At 40.6% G+C, this 19995-nt stretch overlaps 1 protein-coding gene across 1 annotated transcript in view; it reads left to right on the top strand.

The window, feature by feature from the left end:
• Nucleotides 1-19995, top strand: part of CNTNAP2 (contactin associated protein 2) — a 1664903-nt gene that overhangs the window by 1533658 nt on the left and 111250 nt on the right. Inside the window, exons 19-20 of the mRNA XM_038391157.1 lie at nt 13932-14177; nt 17565-17698. Coding sequence (XP_038247085.1) covers nt 13932-14177; nt 17565-17698 — 380 coding nt within the window. The remainder of the gene's footprint in view (nt 1-13931; nt 14178-17564; nt 17699-19995) is intronic.

The raw sequence follows: 19995 nt of genomic DNA, 5'->3' as shown, positions 1-19995 counted from the left end.
ATGTGTGAGTGGCTTTTATTGTACTGGCTATACAGACTGTAGAGACTGACAACACTGGCTAAAGCCAGATATATGGTTATGCAAGGAAATTTGCTACTTTCTGCTGCTACATACATCCTTGTTCTCGCTTGGTCAGAGACCAACAGTCATGTGGCCTTATCACATGATTTTGTTACATGTGCAAATGGGATTTAGGATGAGACAACCAAGCTCATTTTCCCTTGTAACCTAAACCAGGATTTGAGTTCAGTACTCCAGAGATAACATGGTTAATGGTGCACCACTTAGTTATTTAAGGCTAGATTCTGCTACCCTTACACTGAGAATAACATCCTGTTCAAGTAGCCCCCCTGATTTAACACTGCATAGTACCTTTCTCCTCAAGTCATCCCACTGAAATACTGAGGACTCAGGATCAAGCAACTATACAGCATAAGTAAAGGTTGGCAGCACCTTGCCCCCATAGCTTTTAAACTATGATAACAAACTTCTTTATGGTATGTATGATAGATCTGGTCAGGCTTCCCCAGTCAGCTGCTCACCAGATTGCTGTGAGGGGATCCAGACACTAGATCCTGGGTGTTTTAAGCCTCCAGGATCTGAACAGAGCCCAGGTGCTGTCGCTGTTTTGGGGTCCCTAAACACACTCTCAGAGCAGATCTTCTATCTGTCACCCCTTCCCAAGAGCATGCAGCACAGCATCCTGGACATAATTCTGACGCCTCTGGCTTCCCTTGTAACTTAAATACATGTCTCCCAGAACACCACCCAAAGGTGTGAGTCCTCTGGTTTACCTCTTCAAAGGGCCACATGGCAAGTGTAGCATATAACACAGACACAATGTATAGAAATCTAACACATTATTGCTCTTTATTTAATCACAGGAGAAATACACAGATCTATACAAAAACAAATAAACCCTAAACTCATTTCCCTGACATAGTCTCCTCACCACTCCAGAGCATTCTTTGGGCTGGGGTTAGGGTCCTTTGTAGGATCCAGGATCCTTCCCCTGCAGCTGCATGACTTCTCTTCCTAAACTTGAAGCTTCTCTCCCTAGGTGAGCTTGCTTGCTCTGTCCCCTTCCCTTTTTTTTGACCAAATTTCCTCTGTATGTCTCTGTCTTTTCTCTGTGAGTCCAAACCCCTGCCTCTTCCCCTTGTTTGGGAATTTTCCATTCTGCCAGTGCCAGCCCCCTGCAGAGAGAAGGTGGAAAGAACTGTTTTCCCCTAGGATGCGATTACTCTTTTGTGCTCCCCAGGTAAGACCTATTCAGGTGCTGACAGTTCTTTCACGATTGTGCTTGGTCTAACAGAGACATGCTTTCTGGCTTGTAAGTCATGGTGATTACACAGATTCAGAGGCATTCCACGATACAACAATTTTATTATAATATCAATCAGAATTCACAAGACAGATCCCCCAAACCATCACAGTATGTTTTTCAACATCTGCTGTGGGTCCTACCCACTCTCGCACGCCAAGTTTTTCAGTTTGTACTTGCGGAATGGTAACAGAAGGAGTGATACGAAAAGTCTACACAAATAAAATGGCATTGACATAGAAGGTCAGCATAGATTGGTTTATAACTAGAAAATGCTTCTCAGGGTAAGTACAGGCCATGCACTGTGGGGGGAGATATTTATTGAGGAAATTCATGCTTAGAATTATTGATTGATGACTGGTAAGAAATTGCATTGTCTCCAGTCTGATCAGTGGCAGTTCACACATCTGATTGACATTTCAGGTGCCTGAATATTACCGTCCCCTTACAAGGGCAAAGCTGTCAGAATGCCATTTGCCATCTATTTTTATTTTGTTGTTGGTTTTTGTGGGTCTGTAATCAGCTCCATTTGTTCTTTCGCTGACCTGAGAAAGATTGTTACAAGGAGTAGTCAAAATGAGTCTGCAATCCTACAGATTGCTTTCTGACCTTATTCTGTCCTTTGTTTCAGAACCTTTTTCTTCACAGTGGTCCTCCCATCACCATAACAGCATTTCTGAGAGTTGGATTTGAGTTAAATTTTCGCATTTATAACTGGTGTATCGTTAAAACAACTGAGGGCAAAACTGTGGAATCATTATCTAGCACAAGTGATTGTGTCATGCTCTGGAGATCTCCCAACAGGCCAACTGGAGGAAGAAATTCCTCCTCCCCCCTCTTCCCCCAGCATTGAAATGGGAAGGACCCAGGGAGAGAAATGGAAATTGCCCAACACTACAATCAGTTCCCATTCCAGGCAGTCCTATGCCCTGTGTTACACAGAAAGTCAGATTAGAACAGAACAATGGTCCCTTCTGACTTTATAACCTATTTAAGTCACAGTGGAACCATTCCACAGTTGATGATTTAGCTCACATGCCTCCATGTATGTTGGAAGTGTAAATGCAATCCTGTCCTTTTCTGTGCACAGTTGCCTAATATGCATAAATATGGGGATTTAAGGACACAATGGGTGCACACAGATGCTTTTATGGTGAAACTTAAATGACCAGTATGAACAATCATAATCCTTATGCCACTCCCTATACTCACCCATAATAGAGTATAGTACAAAACTCCTTTCCTTCCTGTGGGTTAGCCTTTATATTTAAGTAGAGTCAAAAGTACGACTGCACTTACAACATTAAAAGACTTTTCTGAGCCAGATTTGCTGGCTCTCCCTGTAGCTCCTTCTGATGCCAAGAGGAACTCAGCCTTTTATAACACTGAGTTGGTGTTAACACTATTGTCTGGCTGTTAGGCTGAGTCAGAAAAACAGCTCTTCAGCTTCTGACAGAATCCTACAGTCTGACACTTGGTCAGATCCAAATTCTGCCCAAGAATTACGCACATGTAACCCCATTTACTTAAAAATGCCTGAATGTTTTTGCTATAAATATATTTTTTTAAAGTAAGTGACATTTTAATTCTTATTACTCATTGAATTGAAGACCTTGTGAGCTAAAATAAATACTGGTTTCAGAGTAGCAGCCGTGTTAGTCTGTATTCGCAAAAAGAAAAGGAGTACTTGTGGCACCTTAGAGACTAACAAATTTATTAGAGCATAAGCTTTCGTGAGCTACAGCCGTGAGCTGTAGTCACGAAAGCTTATGCTCTAATAAATTTGTTAGTCTCTAAGGTGCCACAAGTACTCCTTTTCTTTTTGAAAATAAATACTGCATCTATTATATTCAGTATGGCCTTGGTCTTTCAACCATAACTGTATAAGGACTTTTCTCTGGATTATGAATCCTTGGCCTTGATCATGCAAATCTGGGCTCTGCATGGGGCAGATGTCTGCCCGCTTAAATCAGATTGCAGGGCCCAATTGGTTTGTACAGAAAGGTAACTAATAATGCATACATATTAACTGAACAGATATATTTGTGAAAAATATTATTATTCCGTGAAGAGGTTCTATCCAAGTATATCTCTGTGTCCTGCAAGTACTCTCTTATTAAGCATGCAGTATATGCTGCTTTGAAAATTACATTTCTCATAAAGTCATAGAATTTCTTTATTGGAAAAATATTTTCTCTGATTTTTAATCCAAAAAATGGCTTCCCTTCCCCACTCACGTTACTCAAAGAGGTATTTCAACCAGAATACAAATCAAAGTAGTGGAATAAAGCTTTCCAGTCTACCATTGGTCATAATATATTTCTAATAAAGAGCAAAGATTTATTTTTCTGTATACAGAAAACAAATAAATAAGGGATAACTTCAAAAATCCTGACAGTTGTGGGTCAGAAAACATGATAAACTTTTGACTTCTCTGTCAGCCAATTACAATAGGACTGCCCTGGTGCTATTATCAACTGAATTCAATTTTTTTACTGGAGATGAATAGAGCCACTACAGCAAGTTTTTTAGCTGCTGTGAATGAGGATACATGTGAAGGCAGAGCAGATTCAAACCTCTCACGCTGGGTTCCTGTATGCTGTATCTATATGTTATATTTTTATGGCCCTCAATACCTCATATCCAAGCACCTCACAATCTTTTAGTCTGTATTTTGTCCTCTGACCACCCCTGTGAGGTAAGGAAGTATTGTTAGCACCAGTTTACAGATAGGGAAATGAGGCAGAGACTAAGGGCTTGTCTTCACTGTAACAGTAAACTCAAGTTAATACACTGGAGTTTCTGCACTCAAGCAAGCCTAGTTCAAGGGAGAGTAGCCACACTGCAAAACACTGTAGTTACACAGAGTGATATGATTAGCAGCACAGAGTGATTCAATTAGCTACTGCTGAGTATTTGTAACTAGAGCTGTTGCATCCCCACTGCACCTCTCGCTCAAACATCAGTATCACTCGTGTCTTGATCCACCCCCTCTGATAAGCCAGCTAGCTTGTGTTTAATGCCCAGCTTAACTCAAGCTAGATGTTTTTTGTGAGTGGACAAGAGTCGAGTTAGGGGTAACATTAGAGTTTGTAATGGGAACTAACTGTGCTGTGAAAACACACTCTTCGTGACTTGGCCATAGTCACACTAGAAGCCTAGGGCCGAGCAGAGAATTAAACTTGTCTTCCAAGCCTCATTCTAGTACCCTAACCACTGGGCCATCATCCCATGGAATGATGGAGATTGCAGAAAGCCACTGCAAATATTTTTGGAATTGCTCTTGCAACACTGGAAAACATCCTCTGATGTTACTTCTGGGAGCATCTCCACATAGACCCACTGCTAGCTCACAGGAACATGCAAAAAACATTTTCTTCAGGAAGAAGTCTTCTGATGTATATTTTTTGCAGCTTTCTTCTTCGCCTGTCTTTTTTCCCCCCGCTATTTGGGATAGTTTCATATAAATAAACAGCTGGAATCTCCACTCCAGTTGGATGCAGTGAAGGGGAGCAAGCTCCATGATCCTGGGCCAACCAGACTCAGCATAAGTGAGAGCTTCTAAGGAGCAGTTCTAATTTATTCCCCAATGTAATGTCCCTCTGTAGCTGCAGCATAACCCCCGCCAGCCTTCCTCTGGCATACCCCCTTTCCCTCTATGCATAGCAAAGTAGAACAAAAGTTCTGAATTGTATTTGTGCAAAATGGAATTCTAATTGTAGACACCCTTCTCTTACAGTGTGAAATAAAATGACTTCATCGGGAGACTGATCCAAAGCCCATTGAATCAATGAGAATTTTACCATAGATTTCAATGGGCTTTGGTCAGGATGCATAAAAGGCATCACTGCATGTTATTTTTCCAACTTTGCCTTCTCTGCCTTGAGCACTGATCTATTTAATCAGAGGAGGGAGTAGACATTTAATGAGTTTGTATTGTTAATTGAAATAAATAATTGCTCTATTTCTCCATTTGACTCCACCACCAGAATGCTCAAAAATGTACAGTGATGACAGCCAAAGAACACGCTGGGAAATGTTCTAGAAAAAGCTTTAAACCCCCGCTTCTTGTCTGCACAAACTAAACTCACAGTGGGACTGAGAGCAGAATAAACCTTAAGTACACCGAGCAGTTAAATGAAGATCATTGCTGTCTTCAAAAGTCTCAGTGCAATGGCTCTCCCAGATCAAGAACAACAGTGAGACTCTTACCTTTACTATCCTTTGGCCAGCAGGTGTCTCAACAGTCTAGGGCAAGTCGACTCTACCGCACAACATCAGCACACATGCACCAATGCCACTGCGCCACTGTAGCATGTCTGGTGAAGACGCGCTATGCCGACAGAAGAGCACTTTTCCATCGCCATAATTACTCCATCCCCACAAGAGGTGGAAGCTATGTCAGTGGGAGAGTGTCTCCCACTGGCTTAGCGCCATTGTGGACACTGCTTTAAGTCGATGTAACTTGCGTTGTTCGGGGGAGTGTCGTTTTCACACCCTCAGGCGACATAAGTTATATCAACTTAAGCGGTAGTGTAGACCAGCCCTACAGTCTTTGTGACCATGGTCTGGCAGTAGTTGCAATTTCTGGTGCTGTCTAGCACTTCTGGTAGTACAAGCCCTTCCTGACATATTTCCGGTAGGTAGTTCATACTCTGTACTGATGGAGAGGGGATAGAGTTGAGAAACATAAAAAAGAAGACGATCAACAAGGAAAGAGTCTTTGTGAGGTCACTTAAAAATCTGTGTGGAAGCCACAAGGCAAAGCCCTTAAAGGATGGATATTTAGTGGTGTATGCCCTTGGTTGGAGACATAGTCATGAGATGTCTCGCTCTAGTAATCAAAATCCAATCAAGTAAAAAAAGGAGGCTGAATATCTGAAAATTGGCAGGCAGTGTGAAAGAATAATTATACTTATGTACCTGTGGGCAGGAAAAAGCTTGCAGCCTCAGTACTGGGCATGGCTTCCAGCTATAAGCCTATATTTCAGCTGAAGTTTCTGAAGTAAAGAGACAAATATCCATTGTTGCTGCAATTTTTCATGTGTCCTTCTGTGGTGCAGATAGCATAATGTTCATCATCATGATGTAGTCCCACAACCATTATAAAGATCTGTCCCAGTTGAAGTCAGTGGAGTTTTAGCATTGACTTCCATAGGGATAGGATTTCATCCTTAATGCACAATTATACCACATCACCAGAAACAAGCCCCTTTACAACATAGCTTTCATAATAATCAGCAGAAAACATATGAGGCTTTATTAAGACACACTAAGCCCACAGAAGTAACCAGAATTCTTTTGGATGGGGCAGGAGATCACAACCCAGTTTGGAACACATTTGGAAGTCTATCAGATGACAAGTGTCAGACAGTGATGCCTGTCCTAGTGCCAGTGCAATAGAGATATCCTGTCTTTAAGTGCACTACATCTAAGTAACTATATGAAAATGGCATTTTTTACTCAACAGATCTACTTCTTGTATACATGCAGAGTCCTATCTGCTTATCTGAGTGGTTACAGTAAGTTTACCCAATTTTTTTACTCCTGTTAACAGCACAGAGCCAACTCAGTTCTTGCAGAAGGATCTGGGTTCTGTAGCGTTTTTGTGCACCACCGACAGAATTGTGTTTGAAGTTCTGTTCTCTACACCTGACCTGTGAAAACCCGTTGATGGCAATGGCCTTTTACAGTTGTCATTAAAATCACAATCTGAAGACAGTCAGGTTGCGCGTATAACTGAGGGTAGCATTTGTCCTGTGGAATCTTAATTACTTGTGATGATGCATGAGAAGGAAAGAGAAGTCAGTGGAGTTTCACTGATGTAAAACCAGTAGGAGAGAAGAATCAGTCTGCAACATTAGACTGGAAATCTCATGACAACTTGCTTCCTTTTGAGATTTATGGTAATTCCTGCCTGTGGTCCAGGTGGAAATAGCACAAGAACAGCTTTTGTCAAAATTTTCAACACCTCTGGGTCTGATGGGAACTGGATTGTGCCCAAATGAAAATAATCGGATAATAGTGAGGGTAGGGAGTTGGTGGAACTATTTTGAACTTCAGAATAAGTTTGTCAGTTCTAAATCCATCTGTTTTGCATGGAGGTTTTGTTTCATCCCTTTTTTAAATGGGAGAGTAGATTTGCAAAATGTATATGGTTCATATTGAGAGTATACTTCTGGCTTGGTAAAATTGCTTCTGTTGTTTCACAAATTCTATCTAGTGCTTTTCCAGACAGCTAATCCAAACTTCTTTTATTTATGTTTTTGCTATGACTGTCAGAGCATGACTGCACTGCATATTGGTTTGGAAATATGTGCCGCTAGCCAAAGAAAACTGATCTGCTACTGCCATGATCTCTTCCTTGAAGCTTTTGTCTCGAAAGGACAGTGTACACAGTAACCCTTTACCATGTTTTGTCTCCTGGATCTCTTCTTTTCAGATATCTCATCTAAAATGTTCCAAAAGAGGGCAACAGTGGGTATATGGAATCTCCTCTACACCTCATCAATAAGGAGTTGTCTTTTACTTTAATCACTATTTTTCCTAAACAAAAAATGTCATTCCCTATTTAGGTGCAGATTCAGGAAAATATCCATTCAGACAATAGTGCTTTACACTCATTCTTTCCATGAATCAGGGACCTCCTATTTTACCTCCTATTTTAAAAAACCCTCATTGTGATCAGTGTTTGGTGTCCTCCCGTTGATAATTTCCTTGTTGATCAGCAATCAGTGTTTCAAAGTCATAACAGAGTGCAATTTAGAAAAAATGATCTGCCTTTGGATTATGATATTTTAACAGAAAAATAATGAGCCCACTCCTGAGCACCCTCACCTACCTTTGTAATCAATCAGTACAATCCTATTCAGCAAAGCCCTTAAAGGATGGCTATTTAGTTGTGTGCTTAAATCCCATTGACTTTAGCATGTGTTTAAATGCTTTGCTGAACTGGAACCTGAGCTCAGGGCACTCAGCACCTTGCAGGATCAAGCCCAAAATGTATAAATTGCTACAAAAGTCCTGATCTATCCAGAGTAAACTGTGTCCCGAAGATTCTTAAAGGTAAATGTGAGGCAGATTTTAAGGTATGCTGCAATATATGGTACATTTATAATTATTCAGCTATTCTGGTAATTATTTGTGTGTCCTTACCTGAAGTTAGTTTCAAGAACATTCCATTTATTTTGCAGGTTTTAGACTGTAATATAGGCAAGGTTAGTCTCAGAAATGTCACATGAACCATGAAAGATTTTTTTATTTGTTTTTTGCATGCTGATTCAGCCCACATCGGTGAGAAGGTGGGCAGGGGAGAGCTGGTATTCCCAGCCAGGGAGCCCCATTGTGCTAGGCACTGGGCAGAGATGTAGTAAAAGTCTATCCCTGACCCAGAGAGCTTGCTGTCTAAAAGATAAGACATAACAAGCAGGTAAAGCAAACAGGCTGGGAGGGAAAAGGAAAAAACAATTTTACAGATGAGCTGTGTGCACAATTAACAGATGTAACAAGCCAAACAATAGCAGTAATATTGGCTCACCACCTGCCAAGCAATATGTTTTTTTCTAAGCGAGATGAGTTATAAGGATGGATTTCAAAGATAACAAGGTAGCAGCCATGTGGGTTTTTGCAGGGAGCTTTAAATTGACACCAGGGTAACTGAGAGCAGACTTTCACCCTGTACATACATGTATCATTTCACCCACCGCTGAAAAACAACCACACATGCAAGTAGCCTTTCTGCATCAGCAGCTCTAGACAATGATGTAACACAGAACTATCATACAGTTGTTTGTTAACATTTACATAAGACGCTATTTTGGGGCAAATCCTGCAGACATTTACTACTGTACATAGTACTTAATACTATAAGCAGTCCCAATATTTTCAATACTACTAACTCACAGGAGTAAGCACTAAACTTGATGGTAGGTGTTTGCACAATAGTCCTCTTAATTATTAATCCGAACGAGTATAAAAATTGGGTCTAGTGAAAAATAAAGATGTTAAACTAAATTGCCTTTCCCATAACTATCTGGAGGTGACTTAAAATTTCTTCTAAGAAATGACAGTTCTAAATCTATCACAGTGGCTCTACATCATTTCCAGGACTGTGAGATCACAGCTTGGACAATTGTTTTATGTGGCTGCAGTGTCGCTTCTAAATATAATATTTCAATTCTTGGAAAATCATTATAAAGTAACAGGAAGACAAATCTTTTCTAGTGCTTAGCAAGACACTGGAAAGGGGCATCAATGAAATCTCTGGTAATGTAACCCCTTTCTTACATCTTCGCTACCTTGCCTTTAGCTAAGAGCACATTCCTACCCTCCAATACCAGGCAAACATTACTGCATATCTTGTAAATCAGTATTTGGTTGCACTTCTGTTTTGCTACTAGTATTTGCTTATAATTGTGTAAAGGACATTGAAATACTTCAAATATGGAAGGAGCTATATAAAATGAAATTCTATTTAAACAGTTTTCAGAGTATAATATATTGACATTTTAGCAGTTTCGATGGTAATCTGATGTCTCTTTATATATAAAGCATACATTTATAAATAGTATATAAAGGGTTAATAAATGATAGCTGTTTTAATAAATGGTTTTCATTTTTATAGAGTTCAATAGTCAATAATATGGCTGATAAGCTTGGCTCATAGCCATATTTAACACATATTACAAATGTCTCTAACATACTTATAATATCTATTACCCTTTATAAACTATTTATACATGGCCCTGTGATAGGTTGTTCTGAGTCAGGAGCAGACTCACCATGCTATCATCAAAACCCCAGCAATATAGGTTAATTGAGACCTAATTGGAAGGTCAATCAACTGAGTAGAGCTACAGCTGAGGGACTAATTAGAAGGAGAAGAAACTCCAGCAGCGGGATGCATATAAATTGGGAAGATGGCAGCCTTGGAGGGGAGTGCCAGAAGCAGGCAGGATGTCTGTGTGCTCTCTTCCCTTCCTCAGAAGCGAGTGGGGACACTGGCTAGGGCTTGTAAATAGCACTATAGGCAGAGGCCTGCTGGCACAACAAAATAAAACAGGCTAGTAGTGAAGGAGACCTGAAGTAGTGTGGTCTGTAATTAAGGCCTGAAAGGACTCTCAGACCACCCTGTGACAGTGTCCTTAACATAAAGTATGGCCCATGTTTTTGTTAATAAAACTCTGGAAAGAAATTGCTTTTTTTTCAATGTTACCTTGTATACTGAAGCCTGTACAACAGCTCAGTATTATTAGGCAAGCTACAGTTTTAAGTAACTATCCCAGTTATCACGCTATATACTGCATATGGCTATGTTTCTCTACAAGCTGTAGGCAATTGTTTTTTCATTCCCTTGAGTATTTTCTGAAGTCAACCTTCACTGTATTCTGTAACAATGTTAGTCTTGGATTATGTGTTTTAAGTATGAAATAGGTGGGAGTGTACTATTAAATATATCCGACGTGGTTGAGAATTTTCCATTTAACCACTCTTTCAATGGAAAATATGGGGAAAATGTCTCTTTTCCCCACCAAAAAAATTGTCTTTTGGGAAAATTAAAATGAAAAGGTTCCGTTGTGGGTCAGTTAAACAATGTTTGTCTGCCTGAGCCATCTTGATGCCTCAGTCTGAGTGCCTCATGCCCACATCCTCGTCTGTGGACCAGGCTCCCTAGCCACTCTATCTCCCATGATACACTGTGGTACTGGGCCCCCCACAATGTATGGCAGCAGCTCTGCCGGAGAGAAAGAGTGCAGTGGGAGAGACAGCCCAACCAACCGATAGGGGGAAATGCGGGTGTGACAGGGTTCAATTGGACCACCAAGCCGCTGGGGGGCCGTGGGGAGCTACTGGCCCACTGGCAGGCCTTGGTCACACCTTTCTGTCACTAGGGAATTAGCGGAGGGAGGTGCGCTGGCCAGAGTCAGTGACGCGCCCCTGAGGCAGGTGGAGCGCCGGCCAGAGTCAGTGGCGCGCCCCTCAGGGAGGGGAGCCCCGGCCAGAGTCAGTGGCGTTGTCGGGATTCTGCTACCCGAGGCGGGTTGGCCGGGGTAGGGGAACGCAGGCCCACCCAACTCCACTGCGTTCCAGCCCAGGGCCCTGACAGTGGCGGGAGGAGAGGGTCCCGCCACTGGGTCAGCGGGGAGCCATCCGCAACACGCTGACCAAATAGACCCACCCGACTGTGCAGGTCTGCCCCTGGGCTACTTCCTACACAGTCTCTCGAGCGGGTCCCTCCAGCTTGTCAGGGTATTCAGCTGCTGGCAGCTCCAGCTCCAGCTCCCCCTCCGCATCAGGCTCACGCTGGTCCGGGTTACTGCCTGGCTCCTCCAGTTCCTCCACGTACTCAGCGGCTGGCAGTCCCGGTAGCCCCAGTCCTTCCTCCAGGTCAGGTTTCTCCTGGTCCAGAGCTTCCCCTGGCTTGGCAGCAGGGTCTGAAGGGAACAGCCAGCAGCCTGTGTCTGTCTCCCTCCCTGGTGCTGCCCTGGCTGGGCTAAGGGTCCCACCCTTTGTACTTCCTGATCCACTCCTCCCCTTCTGGGGTTTGGAGTAAGCTTGGTCAGGCCCTGCCCACTCAGGCTGAGAGAGTGGCTTCTTTACCCTCTGGTTTGAAGGGAAGCCACCCTGGCTCCCTACAGGGGTATGCAGCATCCAAATGACAGCTCTCATGAAGCACCATGACTTTTCAAGTGCATGCAGATTAATGTCAAACTGCCTCAATATGAAACATTTTGACATTTTACAAATCCAATTTGGGGATTTTTATTCCATGAAACGTTTTAATATTTCAACTTTTCATTTTGTTTCAAGACAAAAACAAATGTTGAAATATCACCCTAATTTCTTGCGTGATGGAAATTTTTCAGATATTTCAGTTGTTTACAATTATTACAGATTCTCATGCCCTTAATCATATTCAGTAGCAACTACACAATGAGACTACTCATGGAGTAAGGTACTATTCTGCCGAATAAGGCTAGCGAAAGAACCTGGCCCATAGTAATTATTTATGCATTCAACAGCAATTTTCCGGGATATGTCATCATTTCTAAAAATACTCCCTTTCACCAATGACAAAGACTCTGGGGATGTGTATCAGAAATATAATAGATGTGAGAAAAGTTACAATGTTATCATTAGCTTAATAAGTTATTTTATAATTGTTAACATCAAATCAGTTATTTATATATTTCATTTGAATGCTTAATAGGATGAAAAGGTTTTAAATTTTCTTTGCTTCTATTCTTTCTTTACTGTGTTTTCTCTCCACTAGGACCCTCTGATCTGTTTAGTGTTTCTTATGCTTGATCTATCTTTATCTATTCTCTTGATGTGAGGTAGTAAAATTAGGATATTGGCAGAGTGGAAGGGCCTTAATGCTGAATTATTGTCTTGTAATACATTTTTAAGACTGTGTGGAGTTATTGGTAGAAATGAGCTAGAGGCAGCATTCTCTTTTGAATATGAATGTTCACAAAGACTTAGCTTTAATTATTTGGCATAAATGCTGATTTGATTTTAATGTTTTAATTATTTTGTTTCTCTAAATGTTATTGATATGATTGCTGCCCTCTTTTGGCTAAATTCTGGCTTTGAGAACCGTAGCTACATTGAGAAGGGTATAGAAGTGTAGTGCCTAACAGGAGGCATTCTGCTCACAGGATGTCTCCAAGGCACTGCGGGAAGAATGCTCATATGTGCACCCCCCCACACACACAAAAAAGAGTACAATGTGCTCTTCACCCACCTTTGCCTCTAAATGCTAGCAGATTGCTTGAGGGAAAGGAGCCCTAGCTATATGCCCTACTGACCAGTTCACATCATCTTTGGCATGTTGAATTTCTCTGATGATTCTTCAGGACCACAAATAGCCCCACTGTGCCTGCCTCCTGCTAGGGACATTAAAGGGAAAAGAGTTCCCTTCTTTCCCTCAGCCAACTCAGTGCAAAAACACAAGTTCTTAGAAGTTAAAGTTGGTAAATACCCCTCAGCCTTTTCAATGTAGACTTGCCCCATCCGTAGATGGTTTTTCAGTTCTTTGTCCAATCTCATTTTAAATCTCTCAAGTGCTGGAGGGTTCAACAATCCGTATAAGATATACCACAGTCCAGTAGAACTCACCTTTCAGAATTTATTCTTGGTTCAGCCTACACTTTCCTTTTTTTTTTTAACTGTTTTCTTGTCACTCTTAATCCTTCTGTCTGCTCTTTCTAAACATTATAAACATGGCAGTTTGATGGGTATGAGAGGACGAGTGGTCTGGTGGGCAAGGGACTGAACCCAGGACTCAGGCAGTTGGGTTCAATTCCCAGATGTCTTACAGGCTTTCTGTGTAATCTTGGGCAAGTTAGGTTACCTCTCTACGTATTCATTTCTCCATCTATAAAATGGGGATAGTACTTTCCTTCCTCTGAAGGAAGTTATGAGGATCGATTTGTTAATGGTTGCAAGGTGCTTCATTTCTTCATCCTAGATAGACATCTAAAGGGGCACCAATTAAATTCAATAATAATAATTTACTTATTGCTATTTATTCCTGCTATTTTTCAAAGAATGTCTCAGCACATTCACTTTCTCCTTTACCACTCTTCCTGTTATTGTTTTCAAGATGTTGGAGCATTTTTTGAAGAGGGGATGTGGCTTCGATATAATTTCCAGTCCCCAGGGATCAGTGCGAAAGACTTAATCAGCCGAGCTATGTTGAGCTCTACAGACCATGATAACACTGTGCCAGACCTCAGCTTGAATAAGGAGGTGCTCAGTTTCAGCTTCAGTACCACCAAGTCCCCTTGTGTCCTCCTGTATATCAGCTCTTACACCCAGGACTACATGGCGGTGCTTGTCAAGCCATCTGGTAAGTGATCATTCTGAGCTTTCTCCACTGAAGTTACTACTGATAAAAAAAAAATTGGCACACAATAGCCAAAGCAAAAGTCATGAGCTAATGAGAAGATCTCTTCAGCCATGTAAATTCAAAACAGGAGACACAAGGCCTGATTCTGTATTTTATTGCACTAGCTTTACACTGGTATAACTCTTTTCAAGTCAATGGAGTCACATGCAACTGGTGTAACAAAGTGGAAAGTCAGGTCCATAGGGTTGATTGAGATTCTGGCATGAAAACCCAAAGCAGGATCCATTTTAATAAATATAAAATACAGAGGTTAGATTATAAGGTAGGGAAGATATTTTGAAGTCAGATTCTTGCATTAAAATGTGTACTATACAACCTATTATTTTCTGTCCCTTTCACTTTTCCTTAACCCCTCCCACCACCAAGGGCCTGATCCAGCTCCCACTGACATCAATGGGAGTTTTACCATTGACTTCAATAGAAGTAAGAATAGGTCTAATGTCAAAAAATAGAAACACTAAGAAATACTGCATTATAAAAAACATAAAAAAGGAAGGCTTGTGGTCTAATGGTTATACCACAGGTCTGGGAGACAAGTTATGGATTCTGTAACTGGCTTTATCCCTGAATTGCTGTTAGACCATGGACAAATCTATGTGTGTCATTGTCCCTGTATAAAACACGAAGCTAAAACCCATCTCACAGAAGGCATTTTTTTGACAGCCAATCACTTCAGGCTACTGCCACTTTAGACACAAAAGTTCCAAAACCAGGTCCCATTGGGATTCACAAAACCCCTGATCAATGGCACCCAAACCTTATAGATGCCTTAACTCATTCAGAGCCTAAACTTTTGCAGTAAAAGTTCCCTAGGTGCGTAGTGGTTAGGGCATTTATCTAAGAGGTGGCAGATTTCTGTTTATATTCTTTCTTTCCATCAAGTGAAGCAAAGGACTTGAACCAGGGGTCTAAAACCACTGGACTAAAAGTTATGAGGGAGCTCCTCCTTGCTAAAGTGGTATAGGCTCCTACTGCCAAGAGATGGTTTGCAGCGGAGAATCCCAGGCAGAGGGAGGCACACATCTCCAAGAGAGGAGGCAGGGCTTAGAACACATCCCTTGGCTTGGCACCTCCCATTGGTTAGCTTAGGTGAGGAGCCTCCTAGCATGCTGACTTTTTTAGTCCTGTTCTGAGGCTTCTGTCTTTCCTCATTTATTGTATAGGGAGCGTAGGTGCCTAACCCAGGCTTTGTGAATCCCAGTGGTTTTCTAGGCTACTAAAAGTTAGGTGTGGTGATTGAGTGTCATCACGCCTAAATTTCTTTATGAATTTAGCCCTTTTTTATAGCACTGTGATATCCTCTTCTGCCCTTCCCACCCCAACCCAAAAATTAGTTTGTTACATAATCAAAAAGAATACAGTGAAAGTCCACGGCTTGATCCTGCACACTCTTAGGTTTGTGAGTTACTTTATTCACATGCCAAAGTGTTTCCAGGATCAAGCTCTAAGCAAGATCTAAGCTCTAAGTTTGTCAGTGCCACTTAATTGTAAGCAGCTACAATATCAACTCATTCTCAAATGTTTAGTGCAGCTTATCATTGCTGGGAAGGGAAGATCAGGGAGGCGGTGAGTGGTATTTCTGAGAAGAGGAGAGGTGCATATGGACAAGATGGAACTTTTTTCCAGTTTGCATTTGGACTGCTGCATTATATAGAATTTTAATATAGTCCTGGCTTTTGTGGTTTATAAAGAGCCCATCAAAGCTCACAAATGCACTTGTATCTTTTTAATATAAGCCCCAATCCTCACATTTACAATTCATAGGCAGACAGCTGCACCTTTGCAGAACCCATTGGCTTCAGTGGGACTATGTGCAGATGCATGCCTCTGCCCACACATTGTAAATTGGAGGATTGGAGTCATATTTATGATTTAATTCTAATGTAATAAATATTACGTCAATAAATACAGATGGAACCTTTCCAGCAGAATTACAACTCAAATATAAGATTAGAACCATATAATCAATGTTTTCAGTAAAGGTTGCTTTAAAGCCACACCTAAATCCACTTTTAGGCACCTAAATAAGTGGCCTAATTTTCAGAAGTGTTGACGTCACGCGGTAATGTCTTTTGAAGTCAGTGGAAACTGTTGCGTGCCTAGTACTTCTGAAAATCAGGCCACCTTTTTAGAGGTCTAAATAGGTACTTAGAAGTAGAGCTGGCTAGAAGTAGAGAGAGGTGGTGGGGAAGTATAAAATTCTGACTTTTTGTTGAAATATGGAAAAAGAAAATATTTTGATTCAAAATGGGGCTTTCATGTTTTATGGGAGTTGTAATTCAGATGCCTCATGCTCCTATTCTCTTCTGTGGTCTGGGTCCTTTGGCCAAACTATCTCTCTAAAGATGCACAAACTTTTCCTCTCTTGGTGAGAGAGAATGCATCATAGGAATCCCTGGCCACAGTGCATCATGAGAGAAGTAATCTCTAGCCAGAGAGAATGGAAGTATAAGATATCTGAACTACAGCTCCCATGATATATAACCGCATCATTTTGAATCAGAATATTTTGGGGTTTGGCTAAAAACTGAAAACTTTTTGGTGTGAGGGCATTCAGTTTTTTGATGAAATATTGAAATTTTCTGCAAAAAAATGTTTCAAAAAAAAATTCTCCTTTGAAAAAAAGCTGCAATGAAAAAATGTTGACCACCTCTGCTTAGCAACCTAACTTGAATCAGCCATTTGTCAAAACCCTTTTGCGTCAAATACTAAAAGTTTTCCTTCGGAGTCCTTCAAAACACCCCAAGGACGGCTGACTCATAAACAACAACTAAATGGGATTGAAAGAAAGCCTTTTGTGTTCACATATAATTTCAGTATTCATCTGCCATAAATCAGATGATATAATTGTTACATAAGTATCCTTAATTTATTGATGGAAATCCTTATTCCCTCTACCAAATAAAACTCTTATTCTTTTGTTTCTGTATTTAGCTTTAAAAATGTTATGCTGGCAAGGATAACAATCTCAACAGAACAGTCTTTCTTTACATGTTAACATGTATAAGTCACTTTCATACCATTCCATGTATAATTCTGACTTGTTTATTTTTTAGTTAGTACTGTTTGCAGCTGCTTTGGTTTGAGATGCTGGTCACTATCTGGTTTATGGTTGTAAACTGGAAACAATTACCACCTCACTAGGTTTAAATTATCAGGCACTGACTCTTCCTATTTAAATTCTTCTGCAGCAGAGCTCAACTCCAAGAGTGATTTAAATATGAAATGATGGAGGTCACAATTAAAAATTAAAATGAAGAGGGGGAAAAAAAGCTCTGGGAAATAAAGGTATAAATAGCTTAAAATGTTGTACATTTCTTTCTGTAGGAAACTTACAGATTCGATACAACCTTGGAGGCACTAGAGAGCCATATAACATTGATGTAGACCACAGAAACATGGCAAATGGACAGCCACACAGTGTTAATGTCACACGGAATGAAAGGGACATAGTTCTCCAGGTAAATATACATCTGAGCCTTTGGATACTATATAGCTTTATTACTAACAGTGATAGTCATAGGTATACCAAATATACTATTATTGCTTTCTATATAAAGATATGAATACACGTTACAACATAGCATAACTGGTCCCAAATCTACTGAATCCAAGTCTTGTGAGCTAGTCATAGGAGCATCCTTTCTTTCTTACCAATGTCCTAAACTTTCAAATATGCCTATCCTTAAATTTATGTACATGAATAGATCCATTGAGCTCAATGGAGCTATGGCCAATGGAGCTATTCAAGAGTATAAAATTAAGGATGTGCATAAGTGTTGGCAGGATTTGGGACATAAGTGAAGGAGTATGATTGAGGGCCTAGGACTCTAGATTCTTGAATTCCAGTCCTAATTCATTTTCTGTGTGACACTGGCAAGTACTTCACCTATCTGTGCCTCAATTTATTTCTCTGTAAATGAGCACAATACTATTTATGTATCTCACAGAGGCCCTGTGAGAAGCAGTTAATGTTTTCCAAACACCCTTTTCTTTGTTTAAATATATGTTAATCAGATAGTTCTGCTTTCAGTTCCTGTCACATATGTGAAAATATATGGAGAATATCGAATGGTGTGGTATAAAAGCTTTACTGCCATGTGTTTCAGATAGACTGAGTACTTACAAATGGCAAACCAAAAATAAAATAGGCATATCATCCCAGACAAGTGCCAATAAAACCTTATACCACACCGCAGCTTCATTTATTGTACAAATGCCTCAAATTTTATAGAAAAACTATCCGAGAAATATTTATGAAGTATTGAAAAATGGTTTTGGCACAGTTTTACATGTTCTTTTGTGTTTATAGCCAAGCTCCCTTAGTACCATGACTCCAGTTGTCCAAGCCTTAGAAACAGAAAATACATTTTAAAAACTTTAGAAGATTACACAAAGTAGATTTATTGTACATAATAATGTCATAGTATTTGTGAGCTGCTAAGGCTAGAAACAAAAGCTGTATGTCCACCAGAAAGGGGACATTTCTGGGTTTTCTACTGGTAAAAATCCTGATACTAGCGTTAATGTGTTGTAAGATATGGGACCTTAATTCTGTCATTAGTGTAGAATTGAATATTGCCCTTCCTCGACCTTAGGACATTGTAATTTTGGAGAGAAATTCCACATTTGAGAAAATGAGGGAAAGGGAAACATTTCTCTGGCAGGGTTTGTTGGTTGGTTTTTTAGTTATTTAAATGATGGATGTTTGAAGATTGACCTGCAGGTCCCTCAAGGAATCTCAGATAACTGGTCCATACTTAAGGCATCCAAAGAGTTGACTTCTTTATTTTATGTTGTCTTCTTTAATCCCCTCCCCTAGTTTATAATGCGAGGGAACCAGCACAGCAGGCACCATGAATAAAATGTAACAAAAGGAGGGCTCCTTGGGAACCAAGCCAAAAGATGAAGGATGGGAGCTGTCACTGTATTTACCAAGAGGTGATCAAAATGGATACCTGCCAGTAAAAAAACAGAAGGGGGAAAACTTTGTCAGTGGATTATGGCATCATTTGCCTGAAGCTCACAGTCGAGTATGCACTCATCTCTGATTCAGAATCACTTTGGTTGCACTGAGGCAGAATTTCTTCAGAAAGTTACTCTTATGTTTGTAAAGAGTCACAGCCTCAGCAACTATGTAACGTACAGATTATTCACCAAATTGTTTTGGTAGGGTGTTTCTTATTTATCAAACTATAAACTGATATCAGGTAAGATTTGTAGTCAGTTTTTCCTCTGGACCTTAATGCTTCTATTTTGTGGTGCCTGGAATGTTTCCTGAAGGTGTATGGCTGGTTGTTACAATTTGTTCTAGAACTTGGTGATGGGATATAAAAACATCTCTCATACTCTATTTGGAAAATGCCAACACAGTTAAGGGTGCCAACCTTGCATTAATTAGCCTAACTCTAGCTTCTCATGGGGTTAATCCAACATTACATTGAGTGAGAGAAAGTAAACTACTCATTTGGGTCTTCGGAGGCTTCCACACACCTCTAGGGGTGCACTGATAGGGTAAACTAGGTTGAGGGCTTTTTACCCTGTCAGGTCAACAGATGTATGGAACAAAACTGGGTTAAATAGTTGGGGAGCAGATGCAGGTGGGGCTTATTAAACTACAGGGCCAGACAATAAGCATGAAAAAGAGAATAAGGAAAGGAATGGTGCATGATAGGAAAAATCCTATGCTACCTATATCATACCCTGGAAAAGGGAAGATTTTAATTTGGTTCTGGTTTATACCCCAGAAAAGGGAAGG

Source organism: Dermochelys coriacea, chromosome 2, assembly GCF_009764565.3.
Source record: "Dermochelys coriacea isolate rDerCor1 chromosome 2, rDerCor1.pri.v4, whole genome shotgun sequence".
Taxonomy (NCBI): Eukaryota; Metazoa; Chordata; order Testudines; family Dermochelyidae; genus Dermochelys; species Dermochelys coriacea.
The sequence above is the reverse complement of the archived record's forward strand: the minus strand, read 5'-3'. Positions and strand labels throughout refer to the sequence as shown.